The sequence below is a fragment of the Pelodiscus sinensis genome, chromosome 3, assembly GCF_052426305.1.
Source record: "Pelodiscus sinensis isolate ZL-2025 chromosome 3, ASM5242630v1, whole genome shotgun sequence".
Lineage (NCBI taxonomy): Eukaryota > Metazoa > Chordata > Testudines > Trionychidae > Pelodiscus > Pelodiscus sinensis.
The window spans coordinates 151,209,677-151,233,988 of NC_143054.1; the positions used below are offsets into that span (position 1 = coordinate 151,209,677).

Below are 24,312 nucleotides of genomic sequence, written 5' to 3' on the forward strand. Positions count from 1 at the left end.
ATACTGGTAAGAAGAAACCTAAGTGGTTTGATATCAGTGGAATCTGGCAAACCTGCGTGTGGGCAACAGTAAACAAAATGTCTTGTGGTTCATACATAGAACCCCGATGGGACGCATATGGCCGTTGGGCTGTAGGTTGCCCCCCACTGCTTTAGGGACAGCTCAAAACTTCATGTTCTCATTTTAGCTCCGTTGTAAATTTGTGGGGTTTATTGTGATATGCTCCTCTGTCTTTTCTTCTTCTCTCCTGTCCACTACACACCTTCCCCTGGCTCAAGTGCTTTGGTTGAGGATAGGGGTTGATTGTCTCTGAAGTGTTAAGGGACAAATGCATAAATGTCGCCCATTGTGTGTATGTTTGTTTTACCACTTTATATCTCTTAGGGGTGTGAATGTTACATTATATCATATATATTTCTAACATTAATTTATGTTCTAAATATACAAACTAGGTGAAGTCTGAACCAGACCTTGTGTACCACTTAATCCTATTAATATGGATCTCTTTGTGCAGACCTTAGTGGCCTACATCCATGTGATCCATAGAGTGTTCAGAAAAGTTACAGATATCTGAGAACAGCTGTTCACAACTTTTTGTTTGCTAGCAAAAATGTAATTACATGGCTGCATGAAATATGTTCTGGTCTGTTACATGTAAAGGAAGTATGTTACATTAACTAAAGGTTGTCTGTCTGTTTTCAGGAATAATCTTGCTACTGTTGTGCTAGTGAGCCCCAGGCTTATTCTGTTACACTAACTAACAAAATAAATCTGAAGAATCTATTCAGTAGATCTGCTTCCGATCTTACATATACTGTCTTTATATAGATGCAAACTCATAGTTTTCAGAGGACTTTCTCCTGATTTACACCAAGGTTGAATCTATATCAGGGACAATGTATTTATTAAATGGAAATAGAACCAAATCTAACCATTAAGCAAGAACCTATTCTCCCTTCCAACACTTGCTCTGAACAATAAGGGTTGATGATTTAGAAACAATGAAATGAAGATAGTATGACCTTGACTCATCCTTTATGGGCATGTTTAAAAAGAAAAAGATAGCTCTGTCCTTAAATCTTTTGTTCCAAATTAGCAAGTGTCATTTTATTTTTCTAAAGGAAACACATTTCACTTGACCTCCAGGTTTTGGTGGGACTTGCTGCATCCTCTTGGGTTTTTTTCTTTAAACTTTCCAGAAAGAAGATTGGCCTATGCACAAGTTGGAATGTTCTGCCATGTGTGTGTTTGGGCAGAACTGGAATCCCTCGGAGACTGTGAGACTGACTGCGAGGATCCTTGCCAAACAGGTGAGCAGAGTGCAAGACTTGAGGTATGTGTCTGTTTTCAAAGAGGGGTTGTGACGAGGAGCTGTAGATCTCAGCAAAGCACGCTTATGTTAGCTTCCTGTGTACAGATTGGCTGCAGTGCTGAGTGTAAGCAGCTGAAAAAACAGACAGCTGAACCGGCTGCAGTAGCGTACTGTGCTGCTGGACGTTTGGAGAGGTGTTAAGCTGATGTCTCAGTCGAATCAGTGCAGTGTGGATTACAGACCAAACACTGAAGAATTTTACTAACAGGTTCACTAAATATAATGGGCCTGATTCTTTGCTTACATATACTAATGTAAATCTGAGCACTGTAGTCAGTGGTACAGTGTCTAAGCAAAAAGCATAAAGAAGAGGAGGATCAGACTCCATGTTTGCGGTTAAGTTGATTAGGGATGTGAATGTTTAAATGGGATCTTGCATCTCTGCTGGATAGCCTAGTATAGTTACAGCACCATTCACTCTGTAAGTGCCACATGGGTCCTGATTCTCTTCTCATTCAGTCCACCTAGCTTAGTACCCTGTCTCTGACAGTGGCCAGTGTCAGGTGCTTCAGAGGGAATGGACAGAGCAGGGAATGAAGTGATCCAATTAGAATTAAAGGAGGGACCCTGAGGTAAGTCCATATTTGTAGGAAGAAAATCAGTCCCTTGGTCTTTAGAAAGAGAGAGTATGCTAGTGTGTTTGCTCTGACATTGCATTGTTAACTCCACCCGTAATGTAATATTCCTTGAAATGCAGACTGTGTGTTGGTGTGAAGGGCATAGCAGAAGTGTTTGCAGGGAGAGAAGAGTTTGTTTCAAGGTTATTACGTTATGTATTTTTGCAAAGCTCTAAATTCTCCCTGAAAAAACAAATCCTCTTTGAAGCACATTTGTACATTCGAAGCCTGCGTATGTGACAAGGGCAACCCAGATACTGTATATAGAGAGGATTTTGATGGCCTGCTGGGAAGCTAGCCTGCAAACTCCCTCTGTGTGTGGGGTTTTTTAATTAAAGCACAGTCTAGTGGTGATCCACAAACAAAATTAGATGTTTAATGATTAAAAGTCATTGGAATAAATTTGTGCTTGAGGGTAGAGGGAGAGGGAACCTACATGCCATATAAAAGCTAAATATGCAAACTGTAGTCCCTGAACCTCAGCTGCTGGGCCACCTGCAAAGCCATATTTAATGGCCAAGATTACAAAGAAGTGGCCTTAGGCCAACAATAGAGCACTGCTTTTGAACTCTGTCAACAGTGAGTTTATTCGCTTTCCTCAAAGCGAAGCCTGTCTCTTGCCTACTTTTCTGCTGTTTGTTGCTTTCTGGGTATCTAGAACAAAGCAAATGGCATATTTTAAAATACTGTACTGGTTGTGTGTGTGTGAAAGAGAGTGTGTACACACACACACACATACACATTTGATTGAAGTAAATTTTTGCCTGCTTTATGCGATACCATGATAATTTTTTATGGCTCCTAAAGTTAATTAAGTTTTAGCAGATCATTGCTAATTGACCTTTGCAAGACCTCAGTACAGTGAGGGATTTTTGTAGTGTTTTGTGAGTAAATACTGTCATCAGTGGCCAAAATAAATGATAATTTTATATTTTTTCTGTCATTTCAATCTTTTTCTATTTTTAGAAAACCCACCCTGAAAGGACACAATCAGAAAAATTGCTTGCTGTAAAAGAGTTTGAATCACGTAAGTAGACAAGACTTGAAGGTAATAGGAGCTCTTTTGTGTAGTACTTCATTTCCCTTCATCAAAACTTTCTCCAAGCCTATCACGTTTAGGAGGGAGTGAAAAAGAGAACCACAGCTCTAATTTTTTTTAATGCTTTAATTTATTTTTCTCTTGGTAGCTTGGGGGAATGGGGAAGTGAGGGTGAAAATGTAGACAGATTAATTATGTAGTGTCCGTACATCAGATGGCTTTCCTGGCACTCTGGTGACTTTTCTGAATTGTAATGTTGCAAAATTAAAATAACTGGTATTTTTACCAGGAGGCATAAAATCAGAGCTAGCACAATTGTTTGATGGTGACAATGACTATGGGGCTAATTGCAGAATTCTCTGGACTCTAATTCAGTGTCTGTCACTGCCAGTCAAATGTGACATGTTCTTTGTGATTGGAGCGCTCAGGACATGGAATTTCAACCCAAAGTGATCTGAGGAAGGAAAGAAGGCGGGGCTTACTTTTATCTTGAAGTTTACAGTTTCCACCCCCATGCCCTTGAGGCAATTAGAAATCAAGCAACTGTTAAGACTAACCAGCCTAGAATAGCTTGCACGGTGCTGCTCCCTTTCTCAATATGGATAGTCATAAGAAGAAGCTGACATACATGCACATCTGAGATGATGGAGCAGTGGTATTATAGGCTTACATACCTTTCATCCTGAAGGATTCCCATTAATACTTGACAAAGTGCTAGCTAGACAAATGCTGTCATTGATGGAGTGAGAGGTGGCAGTTATTTAACCTACTCCTGCAAGACTACCCAGCAGCCTCAATGCAGGAAGTGAATGAAATTACCATCTCAGCTGGACTGCCAGGGGAAATGGGATAGGTGAAATGCTGGCATTTGTCTAAGCCAGAGCAGCCTGCCTCTGAGAAGAATTCTGAGGATAAGTTGTAAAGAAGTTAGTGGGTGAGAACGGAAGGAGGGAGAGGGATGTTCATGGAGTGTTTTTTGTGTGTTCTGCTGAATTTTAGCCTGCATTAATATAAATGCCTTTCTCATTTGGAAGCTCAAAAGGGTTGGGGTGTGAGTCAGGGGATGCTTATTCAAACGGTGCAAGGGCTCTCCTAAAGCACTGAGATGCTTTGCCACCACAATTCTGCCCTTCTTCTCCAGCAGACTCCTTTCTATTTCTGGCTATCTGGGTGAGAAGCCCCCTTTGCTGTCCTCTACTCCCTCCCAGCCTTTTATCTACCCTTTTGGACACCTTCAGCAGTTGCCCCCAGCCCTCACTCTCTTCCCAAGGATGCGTGAATGAAGAAATGGCATAGGATTCCCATTGGAAGGCTCCATCTTTCTTACTTCTCACCCCCCATATCAGAAGTTGCCCCATTTCAGTGTTCCCCACTATTCTGTGTGTCACTTCATTTGTCTGTACTCTTAAGTGTCTCTCTCTCCTACTTGTGCCCCTTGTTGGCAACTCTTTCCCCTGTAGTCTTTTCTCACTGCTCTTGTACTTCTCGGATGCAGAGGAGAATTGCAGCACAGCTTTGCTTTGCAGGAGCAGGTGTGGTTCCTGCATCTGTGCAGAGTAAGGAGGATTGTGGTAACAGTAGACAGTCCATTCTGCTTCAGTTGGAGTCAAAAAGGGTGCGTCTGCACTGCACCCATAGCTTGACCTAAGCTATGCAATTTGAGCTACATAAATTGCATAGCTTATTTCAACTTAATTTCAAAATAGCTTATTTCAAAATTTCAAAATAGAGCACTATTCTCTTACTCCTAGTGGAACGAGGTTTACAGGGATGTTGGAATAGCGAGCCCATTGTATTTTGAAATAACGGGCTTGCTCAAAAGACACAGACTAGCAATTTTGGGATGTTGGAAGTATCCCAATATAGTGCTGAAGTGTAGGCGTATCCTAAGAAGGGACTGGGAAAATGCTCACTCCACTGCCCCCTTTGAAATGTTAGACAGTTTGACTGCCCAGAGTTTTGGCTGGAACCATGAGTGAGACTGGATATTAAAATGCTAGGACCGGGCCTGTCAAATATATCAGGACAACAGTATTCCCTGTAAGCTGAGTGCTTGGGCGGCCACCCAGCAGGGATTCAGGTGCCGCCCAGCTGATTAGTAGAGCTCTCACAGCTGCTCATAGCGGACAGCATGTGTTTCTGTTGGTGGTGCACATCTGCACATTGCTTGGTGCACATTTATTCCACCCAAGGATGGAAAATCTTAGCGGGCACCTTGGACACCACTGTTAATGCTGCAGCCCTTGCAAATAGTAAAGACCTTCAATGACTGCATGTGGTAAGGATCTCTGCTGTTATAAGTCCTGTCTTCTGGGTAAAGAGCAAAACAGTCTCTTCTAGTGTTCTACTGGGACATTTTCAGTACTGATTAGGACATGTCTACATGGGAAAAGTCTGTCATGTGAGGAAACATTTTACTAGCATGATACTAAATGTGGCTTAGCTCCTTTTGTAGACAGGGCTAAATAGTAATAGGAACATATTCACAGCCATGGTTAACCCTCGAGCTAATTTAACCATCTATAAACTTGTTCCGTAGAGTGAAGCTAACATGTTTTAAACACTTTTATCCTTGTCCCCAGCAAGGGGTATTATATTTAATCTCAAGTCAATAAAAAAGCACCAGCCAACATTTTCTAACTGCATGCCTTTTCCCAGTGTAAATATGTGGCCTTGGAAGGAGAAACATCACAACCACTGCTTGCTGTACCTCTATACAGCTGCTCTTTGTGGGTCTCCCATTCAACTTATAGCCTTTTCTAACCTAGATATGGCTGCAGTTAACCAGAAGAGAGTTCCTTGTATTGAAACAGGATGTCTTCTTTATCCACAGACCTTGATAAACTAGACAATGAAAAGAGGGAGCTGATTCAGAATGACATTGCTGCTCTTCATCACTTTTATTCAAAGCACATAGAGTACCCTGACAACGCTGTCCTTGTAGTCCTCTTTGCACAAGTAAGTTGGCTAGAATAAAATCAGTTTAGAAAGGTGCTATTGTGAGAATCTCCTCTTCAGGAAAGGAGCAAGGGACTGAGCAATGGGAACTGAATTCAATGTGTCAACAGTAGAGAAGATAGTGGTAAAGTGATGATGTTCTCTCCCAGGTTCAAGTTTCTAAATGTGATCAGGTAGTGCATTTGTCACTGCTTTGAACTGATAGTAGGAGAGCAGAATTTCATTTTGGGTAACATTTTGTTTTCTCTCTTATCTGAATTTCATATATATCCAGACTGCATGTATTTTACTAGAAAACAGTAATAGTAATGCTCTGAGTGACATTTTTCTTTAATGCATGTGCCCTTCTTTCCCCCTTTTAAAAAAAAAAAGAAAATATGTGTGTGCGCATCTTACTCCAGAATTGCCAAGTATCACTCTAACTTTGTGTGGATTCCTTGTTTAAGCCTCCAACAAAGAGTACCACCTGTTATGGTAGGTTTTTGAGATGTAGACAACTGCCTTCTGCTGGACCGAGACTGCCCACTCATTTTATATAGACCAGTGCCTACCAGTAAGAGCTATTACCCAAATTAGGGAGCTAAGTGTGGTACCGTGGAGTTCTTTATTTATCTTCTGTGCCATCCATTTCCCATTATTCACTTTTTTGCTTTCGATTGGTTTATTTTCTATTTTTTTAAGCTTTTTCGGTTTGTCAAGCAATATGGAAAAATGCATCCATAACTTTGCTTCAGTTTAAGGAATCTGAACTGACGAAATTCTAATTGTGATTAATAATTTTGTTAGAAAGCAGCCAGAGCCTCCAAACATTTGTTTTGTACTAAAACAATAGCTTCTCCCACTTTCCTCTGTCCTTGGGCAATCTTATCAGCTCCCACTGCTCCATCTACCTTCTGCATGCTGCTGATGCTTCATTTCTCACTCTTAGGTACTGCAGACCTCTCTTCCCCAGCATCCTTGGTGGCCCCATTGTTCTCTTCTGTCCATACAAAACCCAGCTGAGATCAGCGTCCTAGCCTGTCACTGTGTCCATGTTATGCTCTATATGTGCCTCCACTGACACCTTTTCCCTGTCACATCAAGCTCAAGGTTTTGGCCTCTCCGTCTAGAGTCTGCATAACTCTGCCCCCACCTTTCTTACCTGCTGATGTTCTCTTACCCTTTATTCCACTGATGCTAGCCTCAAGTGTTGGTGGTTTTGAAAACTTCGCTTTACACATGGAGCATTGTCCCTGAATTAACTCTAAACCCATAACCTCTTTTTCTTCAAATTCTTCCATTTCTGCTATGAAGCTTACAATAAAGAACTACCTACTGATGACTAAGTTGAGGGTAGTTGGAGGTAACTGTATATTTATTTAAAAATAAAATCTTGTCTATGAATTTGAACCATTAAATTGTGTGTTGAAAGCCAGCCTGTGTAACCCTGTGTTTTATTGCTGTTAACCACATCATTCTCCTCTCCTATTGTTCTACACTCACCAGTTTTGTGTCTTGTTTTTAAATTTGGTTGTCAGCTTTTGGGACAGGATGTTTGTACAGCACTTGACAGGGCCTTGGGACACTACCACAATACTATTAATCATTATTAGAAAGTTATTTTACTGTGCTGTAGATGGCAGTGAGGACTCTTTGTTTAGAATTGTGAGTTCATAAGCCTCTGTTTGCAGGATGGGTCAGGTAGGGTTTCACACTGGTCCTGTAGTTTGACTAGTGGTGCAAGAGGTATGTTCCCAATATTTCTATCTGGTCTTTAAATAGTTTGCTCAAAGGGAAAAGACAAGTGATTCTTTTAGAGGGCTTCATGTTCAGTTGGCAATCCTACTATTCTGTACTTGATCAGCCACACCCGGGCATCTTGTCTTTCTTGGCACTTGTGAGACCACAGTTGTGTGTGTTCCATTCTGAAATTCCCATGGAAAGGAAAGCCTATTGATACTGGCAAAGGGTGTGTGTGTAAACTTTCTGCTGGCATAAATGCAGCTGTCATTAAAATGGGGACTAAACTATTTGATTGGGGTTGAGATGGATTTTAGTGACTGTGAACCTGTAACTTTAAATGTTGTTGTTGCTGCTGCTTAGTGCACACACATTGGTACTATTGGTACTGAGACCCTCTGGGGTGCCAAATCCAAGAGTTCTAATTTTAGACTAAGTGCTTGTTCACATGACTATTTTTAAGTTGATGTAAGTTACATCACCCAAGGCATAAGAGAGCCACACCCAAACCACATAAATTAAAGCAGCATTCACATTGTGCTCAGTCAGCCAGAGAGGCACTTCCACCGATACAGCTTCTGCCTTTCACAGTGATGGAGTAATTATTCCGACTGGAAAGTGCTCTTCTATCGGCATAGAGAATCATTGGCAGAGGTGTTCCTGTGGTACAGCTGAATCCATATAGTGTAGACTATCCCTAAGCTCCCCTCAAGGAAAAACATGAGTAGGGATGTCAGGACATGGTTTTAAGGCCTGCTTGGCGCCTTTCTTTCACGTGTTTTGACAACTATCTGGCCTTGTCCTGTGCCAATGTATTTTAATTAAACCTTTCGGCTTCTGCCCTACTCACCATGTCACCGCCCACATTTATTCTCACTGTTAGCTTCTATTTCATTTTTTTACTGTTTGTTCTGCCATTTCAATTTGAGCCTTGACTAGGTTGCAGTCCCACTGTGCCAGGCCCCATGTATTCAAGGTACTGCATGGACCATTCACCACCTATCAGGATTGGCCCTTTTCCCTCTTCTGTCACTCTAAACTTTGTGTTATGCTTTACCACATCCTCCCTGCTTGGAATAGTCTTTCTCTGTACAGGCAACCTCTCTCTCCTTCTTCCAAACTCTTCTCGGGCCTCATGTGCTATCCTGGGCTATTCAAAGGCTGACTTCTTCTGAGTTTTAGTTTTATCCTACTCTGGTGCGTGAGTCTTAATCCTTTACATTTAGTCTGCCTAAAAGATTGTAAACCTCTCAAGATGAGGACTCTGACCAGTAGCTCTGTGTAAATACTAAGAATAAAACTGAACCAAATTACTGCCATTTACTGCTTAATATGATAGCCAGAGGAATACAGTATGTAAACCTGGAATATTAAACCAGAAGATTGATTATCAGAGATCTGAGCTAACCACTCCCTCTTTTCCTTAGGTTAATTGTAATGGCTTCACAATTGAAGATGAAGAACTGTCTCACTTGGGATCAGCAATATTTCCTGAGTAGGTTGGATTTTATTTTTTAAACAATAAAAATAATCGCTAATACATATTGCAGATGTGACACTCTAATTGAACTAACTCACGGTTATGGTTCTGTCTCCAATAAAATACTCCCACGATACTGGAATTACAGCCTAGTGGCTTCCAAAAACTGTTTTGTATGTGTAGACAGATCTGTACAATGCTGTGCATTGGAGCTATGCAGACTTTTTCTAATGAAGTTTCACAGGCATTTGTTAGAAATCCAAAAGTTAGGCCAGGTTTGCCAAGGAGTTCAACAAAATCCACCTGCCTTTTGATAAGGGTAAAGTTTCAAGTGACTGCGAACCAGTTTGTTTTCAGACCACTTTAGTTTCAGCAGAATTACTCTTCCCATTTGTTCTGAAGCTGTGAAATTCAGGGTGTGGAAAACCTCCAGACTGATGTGAACCAGGGATTTACTAACCAATGGGCTCAGGATATGCATCTTCTAATGATCAAAATAAATGGAAAATAAATACATAGCATCTTTTCTTTTTATTTTATTTTAGTTCACTTGCTATTCTCTGACAGTGATTAGTCTCTGTTCAGTACTGTTTCCCTAGTTTTGTTCCTTTTTAAGTAGCAGCTCTTCTCCTTCATATATTCCTCCAACCTCCTCCTCAGATGTTTTAACAGTCTTGTGTGTTATGTTGCCATGACAGTGGAAGAATTATGTACAAACTCTGTCAACTCTAGAAACAAATCACAGATGTTATTGAAGTACTGTTCATGGAAAAAGAGAAATGGGACTTTCTTGTGCTGAAAGAGGAAGAAAGGTACCCCCTTCGAGGGAGTTGGTATGCCAGTCCCACTCTTACTGCTGACCGTATAGCTAAGGAAACAAGCCTGTTTTGAAGGCATTGCTTAATTAAATTTCTTAAAGACACGGAGCACCCACTGCTTCTATCGCTAGACTGTTGGTTGGCTGTATTACAGTAACGCTTAGGTCAGTAGTGCCCTGCATGGATCAGGGATGTGTACCCTTAACTGGTAAGCATCTCCTTAAATAGTTATGTTTACTACGTAATGATAGTACTGATTAAATGGTGCCTGGGAGCAGCCCCCAGCCCACGGCCTCCTCTGCAAGATCCCACTTAATCCATTAACCCCATGGTCACCAACCGGTCGATCGCGAGCTACTGGTCGATCTCGGGGCCTCGACCACTCGCTCGTGAGGCGTCCTGTCCGCCCTGCTCCCATTTCCCTCCCATCCCTGCTCTGCTCTGCCGGCTGGGTGTATTGCGGGAGGGAGCATCGGCTCCCTGCACCAGACTGGAGGGGTGAGTCAGCCCCAAGGGAGGCACGCAGGACGTTTCCTGGCCTGCGGGAGGGGTGGGGGTTGGCCCTGGGGCTTCCCAGCACGGGAGAGGGCGGGTTGGCCTTTTGGGCAGGCGCGCAAGGCTTTCCTGCGCGGGTGGAGGGGTTGGCCCCGGGGCAGGCACGCGCACGGGGCTGCCTTGCGCGGGTGGGGGGGGGGTCGGTCCCCTCAGCAGGCGCGTGCGCGAGGCTTTCCTGTGCAGGTGGGGGGAGGTCGGCCCCCTGGGCAGGCTCACGCGCGCGGGGTTTCCCTGTGCGGGTGGGGAGGTCGGCCCCCTGGGCAGGCGTGCGCGCATGGGGCTTCCCTGCATGGGGAGGGGGTCGGCCCCGGGGCAGGCACGCGCTGGTTTCCCGGGGGGGGGGGGAATGCTGGGAGGAGGGAGATGCAGGGGACTCTCTGCCTCCGCTGGCACCCCACTCCCCAGCCACAGAACGCTGTCCCCACTCCTGTCCCCACTCCCCTGTCCTCAACTACAGAATGCTGTCCTCATTCCTGTCCCCACTCCCCGAATTCTGTCCCCACTGGCATCCTGTCCCCAGCTGCAGAAACCTGTCCCCACTGGCACTCTGTCCCCTGCTGCAGAACCCTGTCCTCTGCCCTTCCAGCACGCTGTCCCCTCTCTCCTGCCCCCTGCCGCAGTACTCTGTCCCCACAAAATGTATAATTATAAATGCTTCATTTTAGATTTAAATAGCATGAATAAAAAACAGACCATTTATTTCATAACTATAAACACATGATTTTAATTGTATATATTGCATAATTTAAAAATAAACTGTTTATCAGAGTGTGTAAGTAAGGGCTGGGGATAGCAAGTGAGGGACAGGAGGAGAATAAAGAGGGCGGGGCTTCAAGGAAGGGGCGGGGCTTCAAGGAAGGGGCGGGGCGGTAGATCTTGGCCTGTTCTGAGATTTAAAAAGTGATCTTGGGTGTAAAAAGGTTGGAGACCACTGCATTAACCTGTTAAACTTAACTGATTAACCAGGAGTTTACCTCATCAGAGGTAGCAAGGTTTAGGGGGAGCTGGCTTAAAAGCCTGTTCCCTCCTCCTCCAGCACCATTTCTGGAAGGGGGCGGGGGCAGGAGAACCAGGGAGCTAGCGGGGACCAGGCGCAAGCTGGGAATCGGCCTAGTCCCTGATGCATCTCTGCTTTTTAAATGTATTAAAAGCCAATGGGCTCTAATCCATTTCAAAGGCTAAAGCCAGCAGGAGGGACCCAGCGTGAGCCGGGGCAGCTGATTCCCAGCTCACACAGGGTTCCCCTGCTGTGTACTGACAGGCTCTTACTCCATTTAAAAGGCAGCGCCACAGAGGGTTAGCTCATGGGCAGGAGCTAACCCTGCTGCTGCTCACCACTTATTGACTAGTCGATGGAAAATCCATCAACTAGTCGATTAGTTGATTAAACTACATTTAACATCCCTAGGCCGGGTTAGGGTTGGCACAGGTGCACGGCCAGGAGAAGCTCCTGGTGCATGGAACTGACTCCTGGGAGTGATGGCACTACGTTCCTCTGCTTTGGTTGCAGCATCTCCTGGAGCAAAGCCCTACAGGTCATCAGACTCTGATGTCTACCCCTGAAAGCGGATACCCATGGATAGACATTTGTACGGCTCTAGAGATCAAAGTCCTGTTTATATTGTACATATACAAAGTCAGAGACAGTCCTTCCTCCAAAGAGTTACACTGTGTAAAAAGACTTAGCCAAGCAGTGTAGTGACTTAGCCAAGGCCACAGAGGCAATCTCTGGCAGGGCAAGGAATAGAACCCAGAGCTTCTGCGTGTCAGTCCAGTGCCTCAGTCATAAGTCCAGCCTTTCTGTTGGAGGGTGCTCGGCAACTTTGACGTAAGCCTTTTGATCCTAATCAATCAATTGCACCTTTGGGCAGAAGGAGAAATTTAGCTCAAAAGTACAAACTCTTATTTTGATGGGGTGGGGATAAAGAAGGTGAGCGAGCTAGTGGGTTTAGTAGAACAAACTTGCCCTGTGCCCTTCTCTCTGTGCCCAGGGAAGGACTGTCCCTTATTTTGTTTATTCTCCAGCATGTAGGCTTTTTTTTTTTTTTTTTTTTTTTTTTTTTGCACATTATTAGTGCACAACTGAGAAAAACCCATCTTCTTTTGACTTTCAATTTGGGACCTGCTTTTGTTCTCATTGAAGTTGATAGGAGGTTTACTATTGCTCTCAGACACTGGTGGAAACAAGGGACTATGGTATGCTAAGTTTCTGTTTCATGTTGCTTTAAAGCAGCAGTTCCCAACCGCTGGCTGTTGGGCTGCAGTGACTGTGCTGTGGCTGTGGTGGCGGCAGGAGGAGGTGGAGCAAGAGGGGCCTTCCTCCCTCCTCCCCCCTTAATAATGGCAGAAGGCCAGGGCTCCGTGATCTGTGCACAGTGGTGGCACCCATGCTGAGGTGGCAGCAGGAGGAGGTGGAGATGCCTCCCTCCCTCCTCCCCCCTCGGTAATGGCAGCCCGGCTGGGGCTCTGTGCTTCACCCCCTCTATCCATGGAAGCGCAAGATGTGCTGGGGGAGAGAGAAGGCGCAAAGGAGGAGGAAGCGTGTGCACCGCCAACGGCCCCTCCCCCGTCCGCGTGACAGTAACAACTAAGATCCCTAGGGGAGCAGCCTTGGCATGGGCTAGCGGGGTTAAGGGTTAAAGGGTCAAAGGGCATAAGGCTGGGGGGGCAAAGGGTGTTAGGCACTGGGGAGCAAGGGGCTGGATTGAGGGTAGGGAGTCAGGTAGCATTTTATTTGTATATTCTTTATTTGCATAATGAATATGAAAATAAAATGTTGCCAGTCCGCCAAAAGTTTGTAAATGGGTTTGCTGGTCCCTGGCATAAAAAAGGTTGGAAACCACTGTTTTTAAAGTATAGTAATAGTGAGTGCCTTTAAGGGATGCCAAGGCACTTCTCAAGCTGAGCCTGGTTCTGGTTCCACAGAGACTTGCCACTGACTTTACAAGGCCTGCTCCTAGGATACATACTTCTGTAATAGTCATTTCTGAACATAGCTATCAAGTAGCCTTTATCACACTTCACAACTAGGGATGGAAGGAAGGACAGTTTGTCTGATCCCACACTAGTCATTAACAAGACAGTCCTTTATAACAGTACTGTAGCTTTTCTTAAAGTTACTATGTTTTTAGCTGAAACGCATGTTGTCGAGCAGGGTGACTTAAGCATTTTTTAGGCTGAAGTGATGCTTTTTGCTTCTGGAAACAAAAACTGCTTTTGTGCTTTTACAGTGTTGCACTGATGAACCATAGTTGTTGTCCAAATGTGATTGTAACCTACAAAGGGACCTTAGCTGAAGTCAGAGCTGTTCAAGAGATTGAACCGGGAGATGAGGTAAATGCATATCATGTGAGTGTAAATGCAGTCGTGTGTGCCGCATGCATGTGAGCAAGTGGGGTGAACTTAGCTTTTTCAAATTTGGCTCCATTTACAATGGAAGCTAGTGCCTCATATCTTTCTTTCAGTCAAATCTGAAAATCTCTTTAAAAAAGTCATTGGCGGGTCAGGAGAGCCTGTGTCTCTTTGGTGGTTAGAGCTGGGGAATAGGAGACAAAGCATTCTGTGTCTGCCACCAATTTTAACACAGGAACCTGACCCCTCTGTGCCTTAATTTTTCCATCTGTATAATGAATATAATTAGCTGCTACATGAAACTTGATTTCTTGAGGCTGCTTGAGGCTTGATTTATTGAGGTTTAGCTGATGCTTTGAGATCCCCATATGAAAGGGGTCATGTGAATGAAAACTATGTATTATTGCTGTAATCATTTCCATTATAGTAATATTGTAGGGAAGATGTGGAAATAACCAGAATACAGCGAGGTAAAACGGAACTGGTCGCTTCTCTGCTATCCTACTTCTATCTGGACAGCGGCCATGTAACACGGAGCTCATCCACACCAGACTGGAATGACGTTATTTTGACCTCTATGTCCCAGGGAGGGCAAGTCTGTCAATGAAGAGTTAATTGCATTTCCCCTGACAAGAACAAGGCTTTTCAGGTTGTGCCAGGCCCATTTGGGTCAGTCTGTGATCCTTGACAATGTATGTTAATCAGCAAAGACCACCTTTTATCTGTTAAATTTGTCTTGGGCAGGGTCGGGGAGGTGCTCAGCCGTAACCCTAAATGATAACAATGGTGCATTTGCTAAATTATCATGGAGTTTGTGTAGGATTTCACTGTTGCACACTTGTGAGAACATATGAATGATCAAGGCTAATCATGTAAAAAGTTTGAGGTTAGTTTTGGTAGCAATTGCCTACCTATTTATTTTATTTATTTGCTTGGGTTTTAGTTTTAAGTATAATGAACAGGGCTTGACAAATGGCGGCAAAATCCTCTCGACAGCCCCGCACTCAGCATGCGCAAGACCCGCATTGCGCATGCGCATGCCGCCGGTGAACGGGGCTACCGGCTGAAATCTACTTACCACGGGTGAATAGATTCAATGATTTGTCGAGCTCTGATAATGAACATAGTATAACTGAAGTTACTAAGGGTGCGTCTACACTGCACTCATAACTTGAAATAAGCTGCACAATTTGAACTACACAAATTGCGTAGCTTATTTAGAGTCAATTTCAAAATAGCTTATTTTATAATTTGGCGCTGTCTACACAGAGCCAAATTTTGAAATAACCCGCTATTCTGAAAAATCCCTTACTCCTCGTGGAAAGAAGTTTACAGGGATGTTGGAATAGCGAGCCCGTTATATTTGGAAATAATGGGCATGCTGTTAAGACACGGGATAGCTATTTTGGGTATCTCTGCCATCCCAAAATAGCTCCACAGTGTAGATGTAGCCAAAGAAAGCTATTTGGGGTCAGATTGTGAAAGCTCCTTATTGGCAATGGATAAAGAGTTTCTTTCCTCAGTAATGGGACAACCCAAGTGTACGATTCCTTCTCATTCTGAATAGGGGAGTTGGACACAGTAACATCATTGCACATTGCAGACAAGTTTAATTAATGCATCTGAGATAATTATAAGTTGGCTATTTAGTGTGACATCCTGCACATAGAATCTTTTATAATGGATTTGTGAGATTAAAATGATAAATATACCACAACTCTTGAAATCTCACTTGCTAGTGCACTGAGACTTTTAAAGCTGGACTGTTATGCACAAAAAGACATTGGTAACTCTTTGGTAGAAAATTCCAGAAACTGGAATCTTCTATCCCATACGGATCTCTTTTAACGTATACAAAAATGTGCAGTGTGCAGACAAAGCATGTTGAAATGAAACCCTTGTGTACTCTATATAGTCCTATGGCCTGTGTCTCCATCTTCTGGTTCATCATAGCCACTGCATCAGAAAATTCTTAGTTTCCTCTTACATCTCCTACATTTTGTGTTTTATGCCTGGAGAAATAAATTGAGTGCCAGTGTAGAATAAAAACAAGTAATAAGTACAGAGTGAAATTGATTGCTGTCCTTTATCTGCTCTTTACTAGCAAAGACTATATGGCTACGTCTACACTGGCCCCTTTTTCGAAAGGGGCATGCTAATTTTAAACTTCGGAATAGGGAAATCCGCGGGGGATTTAAATATCCCCCGCGGGATTTAAATAAAGATGTCCGCCGCTTTTTTCCGGCTTGGGGAAAAGCCGGAAAAAAGTGTCTAGACTGGCCCGATCCTCCGGAATAAAGCCCTATTCCGGAGGATCTCTTATTCCTACTTAATAAGAGATCCTCCGGAATAGGGCTTTATTCCGGAGGATCGGGCCAGTCTAGATGCTTTTTTCCGGCTTTTCCCCAAGCCGGAAAAAAGCGGCGGACATCTTTATTTAAATCCCGCGGGGGATATTTAAATCCCCCGCGGATTCCCCTATTCCGAAGTTTAAAATTAGTATGCCCTTTCGAAAAAGGGGCCAGTGTAGACGTAGCTTATCAGATTAGCACAACATTTTAAGACTTTGTTCAATTTTCTTATTTATAGCTTATTTTCTTGCTCATCAGTGATAAAGTGGTCAATTGTATTGTGTGTTTAGGATGTTTCTTGGGAGGATACCCTTTCAGAACACAAAATAGTTTAGTTAGTTGCCAGGAGTTCCACTGTGCAGAGTTCCGAGGGAGAGGGAAATTAAAACTAACAAATGATAAATGCCTATAAAATTATATACAATAATTTTTCTGTACTTAAAAATATCACTGCTTTAAACTCTGATTTTTTTTTTTAAATATGCTTCCAGAACTGAAGCACTGGCTCCCTTTTGGAAAATAGAAATCTCTTCGGTGAATTAAAGTGGCTGTCCTGAACTTTGGATAGCTGCTAGTGATTCTGGGTGCCCAATTGAGGACTCTGAAAAGGGACCTAATTGTCAGAGACTGGGTGCTCAAGTTTCTCAAGTTGGGCACCTCACGTCAATTAGGCCCTAGATTCTAGCCTAGTAGGAGCCTGAGATGTCACATTTACAGCCATGAGATTTTTAGGTGTAGAAAAGCTCTCTTTCACAGTCCAGAATCTTGCCTGTGCTGAGCCTCAGTCAGGGAGTAAATTCTGCCCTTAAGGAGGAAAATTTCTTTGGCAGATGGAATTAATATGGTATTGAGTGATTGAACCTACTGAAAGGTTTTGAATTAATCTCAGGGACTAAAGGTTAGTGGACAGGAGATGTGGTTGTAAGGACTTGCTATGTTATATAGATATATGGTGATCTGATTATACTGGATATTTTGAAATATATGGATTGTATGTAACATGGTGTTTATAATAAATCGTGGGTGCATTTATTTTTGATTGACTTTGGAATATGTTCCTCTAGGTTTTTACCAGTTATATCGATCTGTTGTATCCTACAGAAGATAGAAATGATCGGTTAAGAGACTGCTATTTTTTTACCTGTGACTGCAGGGAATGCATTACCAAAGAAAAGGTAATATAACCGTGGTGCAGAAGTATATTTCTAATCATAGAACCATAGAGCTGGAAGACACCTTAGAAGGCCATCAAGTCCAGCCCCCTGCTCTAGGTTAAGCCGAAACTTAAACACCTCCAGGGATAGAGACTTCACTACTTCCCTAGGTAACCCATTCCAGTGCTTTACCACCCTCCTAGTGAAATAGTTTTTACTAATATCCAACCTGAACCTTTCCCACTGCAACTTGAGACCATTGCTCCTTGTTCTGCCATCTGTCACTACAGTGAACAGCCTTTCTCCAGCCTAATCATTTTGGTTGCCCTCCGCTGGACTCTCTCCAATGCATCCACATCCTTCCTGTAATTGGGGACCCAGAACTGGACGCAGTACTCCAGATGTGGCCTCACCAGAGCCGAGTAAAGAGGAATAATCACCTCTCTGGATCTACTGGAAATGCTCCTCTTAATGCAACCTAATATGCCATTAGCCTTCTTGGCTAAAGGGCACACTGTTAACTCATGCCCAGCTTTTCATTCACTGTAACCCCCAGGTCCCTTTCTACAGAACTGCTACTTAGCCAGTTGGTCCTCAGCCTGTGATAATGCTTGGGATTCTCCCATCCCAAGTGCAGGACTCTACACTTGTCCTTGTTGAGCCTCATCAGATTTCTTGTGATCCAATCTTCCAGTTTGTCTATGACTCTATCCCTGCCCTCCAGCGTATCCACCTCTCCCCCTAGCTTAGTGTCATCTGCAAACTTGCTGAGGGTGCAATCCATCCCCTCATCCAGGTCATTAACAAAGATGTTGAACAAAACAGGTTCCAGAACTGAACTTGGGGCACTCTGCTAGAAACCGACCGCCACCCTGACGTTGAGCCATTGATCACTACCCAGTAGGCCCGACCTTCCAGCCAGCTTTCTATCCATCTTACATTTATCTAATCCACATTCCCTTAACTTGCTGGCAAGAATATTGTGGGAGACCGTATCAAAAGCCTTGATAAAGTCAAGGTATATCACATCCACTGACTTCCCCATATAACAGAGCCAGTTACCTCATCATAGGAGCTAATCAGATTGGTCAGGCACGACTTGTCCTTCATGAATCCATGCTGATTATTCTTGATCACCTTCCCCTCTTCCAAGTGCTTTAAAATGGAATCCTTAGTGATCCCCTCCATGATTTTTCCAGGGACTGAGGTAAGACTGACCGGCCTATTGTTCCTTCTTCCCTTTCTTAAAGATGGGCACTACATTGCCTTTTTCCAATCACCCGGGATCTCTCCCGATCTCCACGACTTTTCAAAGATAATGGCCAAAGGCTCCTCAATAACATTTTCCAACTCCCTCAGTACCCTTTGATGTGTTAAGTCCAGACCCATGGATTTATGTAATTTTAACTTTTCTAAATAGTTCCTAACCTGTTCTTTCCCCACCAAGGACTGTCCACCTTCATCCCATATTGCGTCACTTAGTGCATTAGTCTGGGTACTTGTACGTGAAGACAGAGGCAAAGAAAGCAATAAGTACTTCAGCTTTCCCCACATCCTCTGTCACTAGGTTACCCCCCTCATCCAGTAGGGGCCCCTCACCTTCTCTGATCACCTTCTTCTTGCTAACATGCCTGTAGAAACTTTTCTTGTTATCCTTCACATCCCTTGCGAGTCACAATTCCAATTGCGCTTTCGCCTTCCCGATAACTCCCCGGCATTCTCGAGCTATACATTTATACCTCTCCCTAGTCATCTGTTCAAGTTTCCACTTTTTGTAAGCTCTCTTTTTGTGCTTAAGTTCACCAAGGATTTCCCCTGTAAGCCAATCCGGTCTCCTATCATATTTGCTTCTCTTGCTACGCATCGGGATAGTTTCTTCCTGTGCCTTCAGTAAGGCTTTTTTAAAATACTGCCAGCTCTCCTGGGCTCCTTTCCCCTTCATGTTAGCATCCTAGGGGATTCTGCCCATCAGGAATCTGAGGGAGTCGAAGTCTGCTTTGCTGAAGTTCAAGGTGTGTATTTTACTACCCTCTTCTCTTCCTTTGGTCAGGATCCTGAAATCTACCATCTCATGATCACTGCTTCTCAAGTTGTCACCCACCTCTACTTCCCCTATTAGATCTTCCCTGTTTGTGACAGCAGGTCAAGCTGTGCACCGCCTCTGGTCGTATCCTGCAGCATACTTAACCCCATACCTTGTGCTGTTCTCTGTCTGGTTAATCAGATTTGGAATGTGGGGACTGCTTTCAGTCTATGAAGCCTTCTCATATCCTTTCTCTCCATTGTAATCATGAAGTACCTGGTAGGTACTTGTGTAAAAGTGAAACGAAAACTATTAGCTCCTGGTTGAATGTATATGAGATTCTGCACAGAAATCAGTTTTTTTCTGACTTTCTTTCCTTCCTCCCTGGATGTTGTGAAATGTTCTTGGTTCTTCCTGGCTTTCTGAAGATATCCTAGGGTACAACATTACAAGTATCAGAAGTCCCACTGCAGTTCATGGTACCAGTGATGTACTGAATGATTGATTAATTCTGGTCTTTCTTATGTGAACCAAGAAGCATGAGGAGGATTTCACAGAGGGGATATAGGGCTTGATCATGAACCCATTGGTGTCAATCCTTGCTTGCCACTGACTTCAAAGAGTGCAGTTAAAAGAGTTAGTTAAAACCTAATTCTGTGCTGAATGGTTCCCACAACCTTGTAATTGGGGATTTTCTACAAACCAATCTCCACTTAACTGAGTTCCTGTAATTGTGCTGAAGCTCAGCTTTAATGTGACAATGCATTTGTGGCACTAACTATGAGCTAGGCTAACTTCTGTATCATTTCCATGACCTTGTGTGTTACCCTTGTTATATGTAGTTTGAGGGAAAAGGCACTGTGATGGTAGCTGTAGGAACAAGGCTTCAAGAAAAGCTCTTTATTAAAAAGAAATTTGATCTTTGTCTTGTTAAGGTGAAAGAAATTGATTTGTAACATACTGTAGGTTAGAGTTAACTATATAAATTAGGCAAAGACCTATATATAGATGGCTTTATTTTAGTAGAATATATGCTGTACTGGGTGTCACAGTTACCCATCTGACTGCCCCTCTGACCCCTCTTGATCTCTTTTGAATGAATCCCCTTTCAGGTCTCTCCCCTATAGCTATCAGCTTGCTGAGGGTGAAATTACAGAATTCTCCTGCTTAATCAGATTCTGGGCTGCAAACCCCTGTGATCAGCCACGGATACTCAGCAGGCCTGAGTTCTGCTCAGCACCTGCAGCTCTAGTCCCTCTGAAGCAAAGACAGTGGTAACCAGTGACCAGCATTTCCTTTAAGCAGTACATTTAATAGAACAAAAGCATTAAAAACTAGTGCTGAAAACAATAAAACAGACAATATGCCTGTCTAGTTTACCAGGTATTGAATTATTTTGTACACAGAGATCCTGTATGGCCAAGACTGTCTCCTCCCATACAAACCTGCCTGGGGATTGAGGTCGGCTGGGGAGGCTCTGCTCCGTGTTCCTCCACTCATGGAGATAAGGCTGACATCTACACGGAACGGGGCCTTCTCAGCATTAGCCACCAGGCTATGGAATTCTCTCCCCCTGGGACATCCACCTAGAGTCAATGTTGGTGCTGTTTTGGCGCCAGGCCAAGGCCACCCTTTTTACCCATGCTTTTATTGGTGTTTAGGTAGGGGTGTGGGTGTGGGTGTCCTTCCTCTTGAGGTATTTTAGCAGATTTTATGTCCTTCCCCCTCCCTTTGGGGTACTATATTTATTTTATATATATTTATTTATCGTGTTTTTATTAAAATTTTGTAAGCCCCCTCAAATCTTTTAAATAAAGAGGTGGGATAAAACAAATTTAAATTTTAAATTATAAATAAAAAGCACTAATAAGAAGATTCTTGTAGAGCCCTTGTGAAATGGGGTCTACAAATCCTACACAAAACAAAGGCAGGCAGGCAGACGGCAAAACCAGTCCCACCCTAGCTCAGCTGTGCAAAATCTCAATTAGGCAGGGAGAAGGCCCCAGCTGCTGTCACTAATGAGGGTGAGCCCAAGTATAAAAAGGGAGGAAGAGAGCAGGTAGAAGAGCTCAAGGCTTCAAGGGAATAATAACTTCTTGTTAAAGGAGCTACTGCCTGCCTGCCTCCCTCCAAGAGACTACTTCCCTTCTGGAAATACAAGGGAGGTAACTGGAGATGCGAACCTTTAGGACCAAAGGGTTTTTTGTATTGCTGCTTGGATTTATGCCACTGCTACCCAGGTCCAGGATTTACCTAGGCTGCTTAAGCTGGGTCTTTGTACAAGGTGGTGTCAGTCTCTGCTGCCACCCCTCCTGAGAGCCTCATTAGTGAAATCTGTTCCCATAACTCACAAATCATCTTCCCCCCAAGAGAGAATGTCCTTTCAAAGCTGCTTAGTATGTTTGATCTCCAGGTTCCGAGCCTGGCAAAATAAAGCTTGCGGTAGGATCCTTCCAACTAACACCTTTTCCCATTGTCTTTCAGATGTGTGCTCGGATATTCTTAGGGACCATTTTGTTGCTTTCCTCCTTGTTGTTGCTGAAGGCCCCATTAACTTTAAGCACTCCAGATGTATTATATATATCCACAACCTCCATATAAATTAGTTTCTCATTAAGTAGGTAGTGTATCATTATTCCTATATTATTATATAGGAGCTCCATGACCATCACATTCTATTTTCTAAAATATAAATACAGAGTGAAAAGCTGTCCCTGTTCAAGTCCATGTGAGTTTGTCACTGGCGGCAGTGGCTGGGATTTCACCAAAACAACCCATAAAACAGCCTGTCATTCTATCTCTTATAGAAATATCTACAGCCAAAAGGATATAGGGATTAATTTTCCATTCAGTTAAGTCTTTTGGTGGGCCTAAAGTGTTTGGGTTTTTAGTATGGGAATTTAGAGAGCTTATGTCAGACATGGAGTGACACTTATTATTTTGAAATAATTTGGTGACTTGAAGGTGTGACTGGTTACTACGGTAGGGGCACTTTACTGATCTGTGTAAAAACAATACTGTAAAACTTCCTTAGTTTATTGACCAAGGAGGGTGGATGTCGGATGAGCAGATGAAGCAAATATGGAACAGTCAACAACATCTATTGTTACCCCTATGCAGTGGGGCCAGGCTGGTTGAAATTCTATGTCTTGTGTTACGCAGGAGGAGAAATGATGATCAAAACGCTCTGTCTGGCCAAGGCCAAGAGGCTTCTGACACAAGGAGTCTACGTTTGATTGAACTTGGGTTCACACGAGATGCTTCTAAAAACCCATCATCACAAGGCAGCAGTTCAGAGCTTTTGACGTTCTTAGAGAGCATCATAACTCCCAAAGCTCAATTATTTTTTGGAACCCTGACAGGGAATGCCACTTAGGCAGAAGGGCCTTTGACCGTCAGGGTGTGCTTGTATCAGATGAGGAAGCCATTGTAGAGATATTGAGAGCAAGGAAGTGCTTTCTGGTTTCTAGTGTTCTAACATGACCTCCCCCCCAAACCAGCACTGTTTCTGAGAGAGCCACTTTGCCCCGTCATCACCCACCACGCTGTATCCTGGTAACACCATGGAGTGCTGGTACTTCAGAGGCACCTACCAAATGGTGCTCAGCACCTATTTGAGAGAGAGTGGGGGAGGGAGGTTTGAATATTGTAATGAGGCAGTGCCTTGTGAGACTGATTGAAGCATTGCTGAATGGTGCATTTTGCACATTTGTAACTTCCCACCAACACGAGGAAGAAACTGGCTGCTGGATCAGAGTTGAAGACCTTATCGCAGTTGTTGCAACCAGCTGGTACAAATGACATTTGTAAAATACCTTGTGATAGCTCTTGTATTGTGGGTGCAGTCATCATCCAGCAGAGTGCAAGCTCAGAGCATTCCAGCTGAAGGATGATAGGAAAATAGAACAAAGGAATAGTCTATCTTATCTGTTTTCTCCCTTAAAGATTTCAGAAGTTTCTTTGTGGGAGCCTAAAATACCAATCAGACTTTTTATTTTATTAATTTTCTGTAGCTTTTAAACTCTGTGTGTGGATGTGCCTTTGCCCAATGAGGTTTGGGATTGCATTTGTAACTCTTATCTGCTTCCTTCAGGACAAAGATAAATTGGAAACCCGCAAACTGAATGAACCTCCATCAGCGGAAACTGTCCGAGACATGATCAAATATGCCCGAAATGTGATTGAGGAATTCAGAAGAGCCAAACACTACAAATATATCCTTTGCCTTGCCTCTCTTTTGTCCCTGATGGCTTAGTTTTTAAACCAAAAAAAACCCTCTTGGGATTCTCAAAAGGGTGTGTGTGTGTGAGAGAGAGAGAAGTGTGAGCAATGCCAGAGTTCTTCAAGCACTAATCCTTGCAACGCCGTTGGGAAGGAGGCAAGTACTGTCTTATCCCTTGGAGGAACTGGAGCATGGAAAATGATATTGCAAGGCCAACTGGCAAGTGTGTGACAGATACAGGATTAGAACGCTGGTGTTCTTGGTACCTTAGGGTATGCTCAGTCCACTAGACCACACTGCCTCTTGGCATGGTAGAGACTCCAGATGTTAAAATGTGTGCTATGCCAAAATAGTTCCCACCCACTAGTGTTAAAAAGGAGGTTAAAGGATGAACTCCCGGTCCACTGAATTCAATGGGAGTTTTACTGCTGACATCCATGAGGCCAAGATTTCATCTTAGATGTCTGTAGTCACAAGTACTGAAATGCTCTAGGGACAGAAGCAGGGATGTTACATTTAGATTTATTGGCTAATAAATCTATTTATTTGATTAGGCGATAAGGGCCCCTTGGCCTTTGAAATGTAGCAACAGCCCCAAGGTTCTCCCTGTGACATTTCAAAGCAGCAGCACCGCATGGAGCCCGGGGTCAGTG

At 43.4% G+C, this 24,312-nt stretch overlaps 1 protein-coding gene across 3 annotated transcripts in view; it reads left to right on the top strand.

Moving 5' to 3' along the window:
- The window catches only part of SMYD2 (SET and MYND domain containing 2), a 52,498-nt gene that overhangs the window by 20,811 nt on the left and 7,375 nt on the right, over positions 1-24,312 (top strand). The window contains exons 3-9 of one of the 3 annotated variants that reach the window (XM_075925191.2): positions 1,200-1,310; positions 2,956-3,016; positions 5,862-5,986; positions 9,133-9,200; positions 13,789-13,906; positions 17,325-17,435; positions 23,531-23,651. In XM_075925191.2, the coding sequence (XP_075781306.1) occupies positions 1,200-1,310; positions 2,956-3,016; positions 5,862-5,986; positions 9,133-9,200; positions 13,789-13,906; positions 17,325-17,435; positions 23,531-23,651 (715 nt within the window). The remainder of the gene's footprint in view (positions 1-1,199; positions 1,311-2,955; positions 3,017-5,861; positions 5,987-9,132; positions 9,201-13,788; positions 13,907-17,324; positions 17,436-23,530; positions 23,652-24,312) is intronic. The other 2 variants (XM_014580147.4, XM_075925192.2) reach the window with 2 other exon arrangements.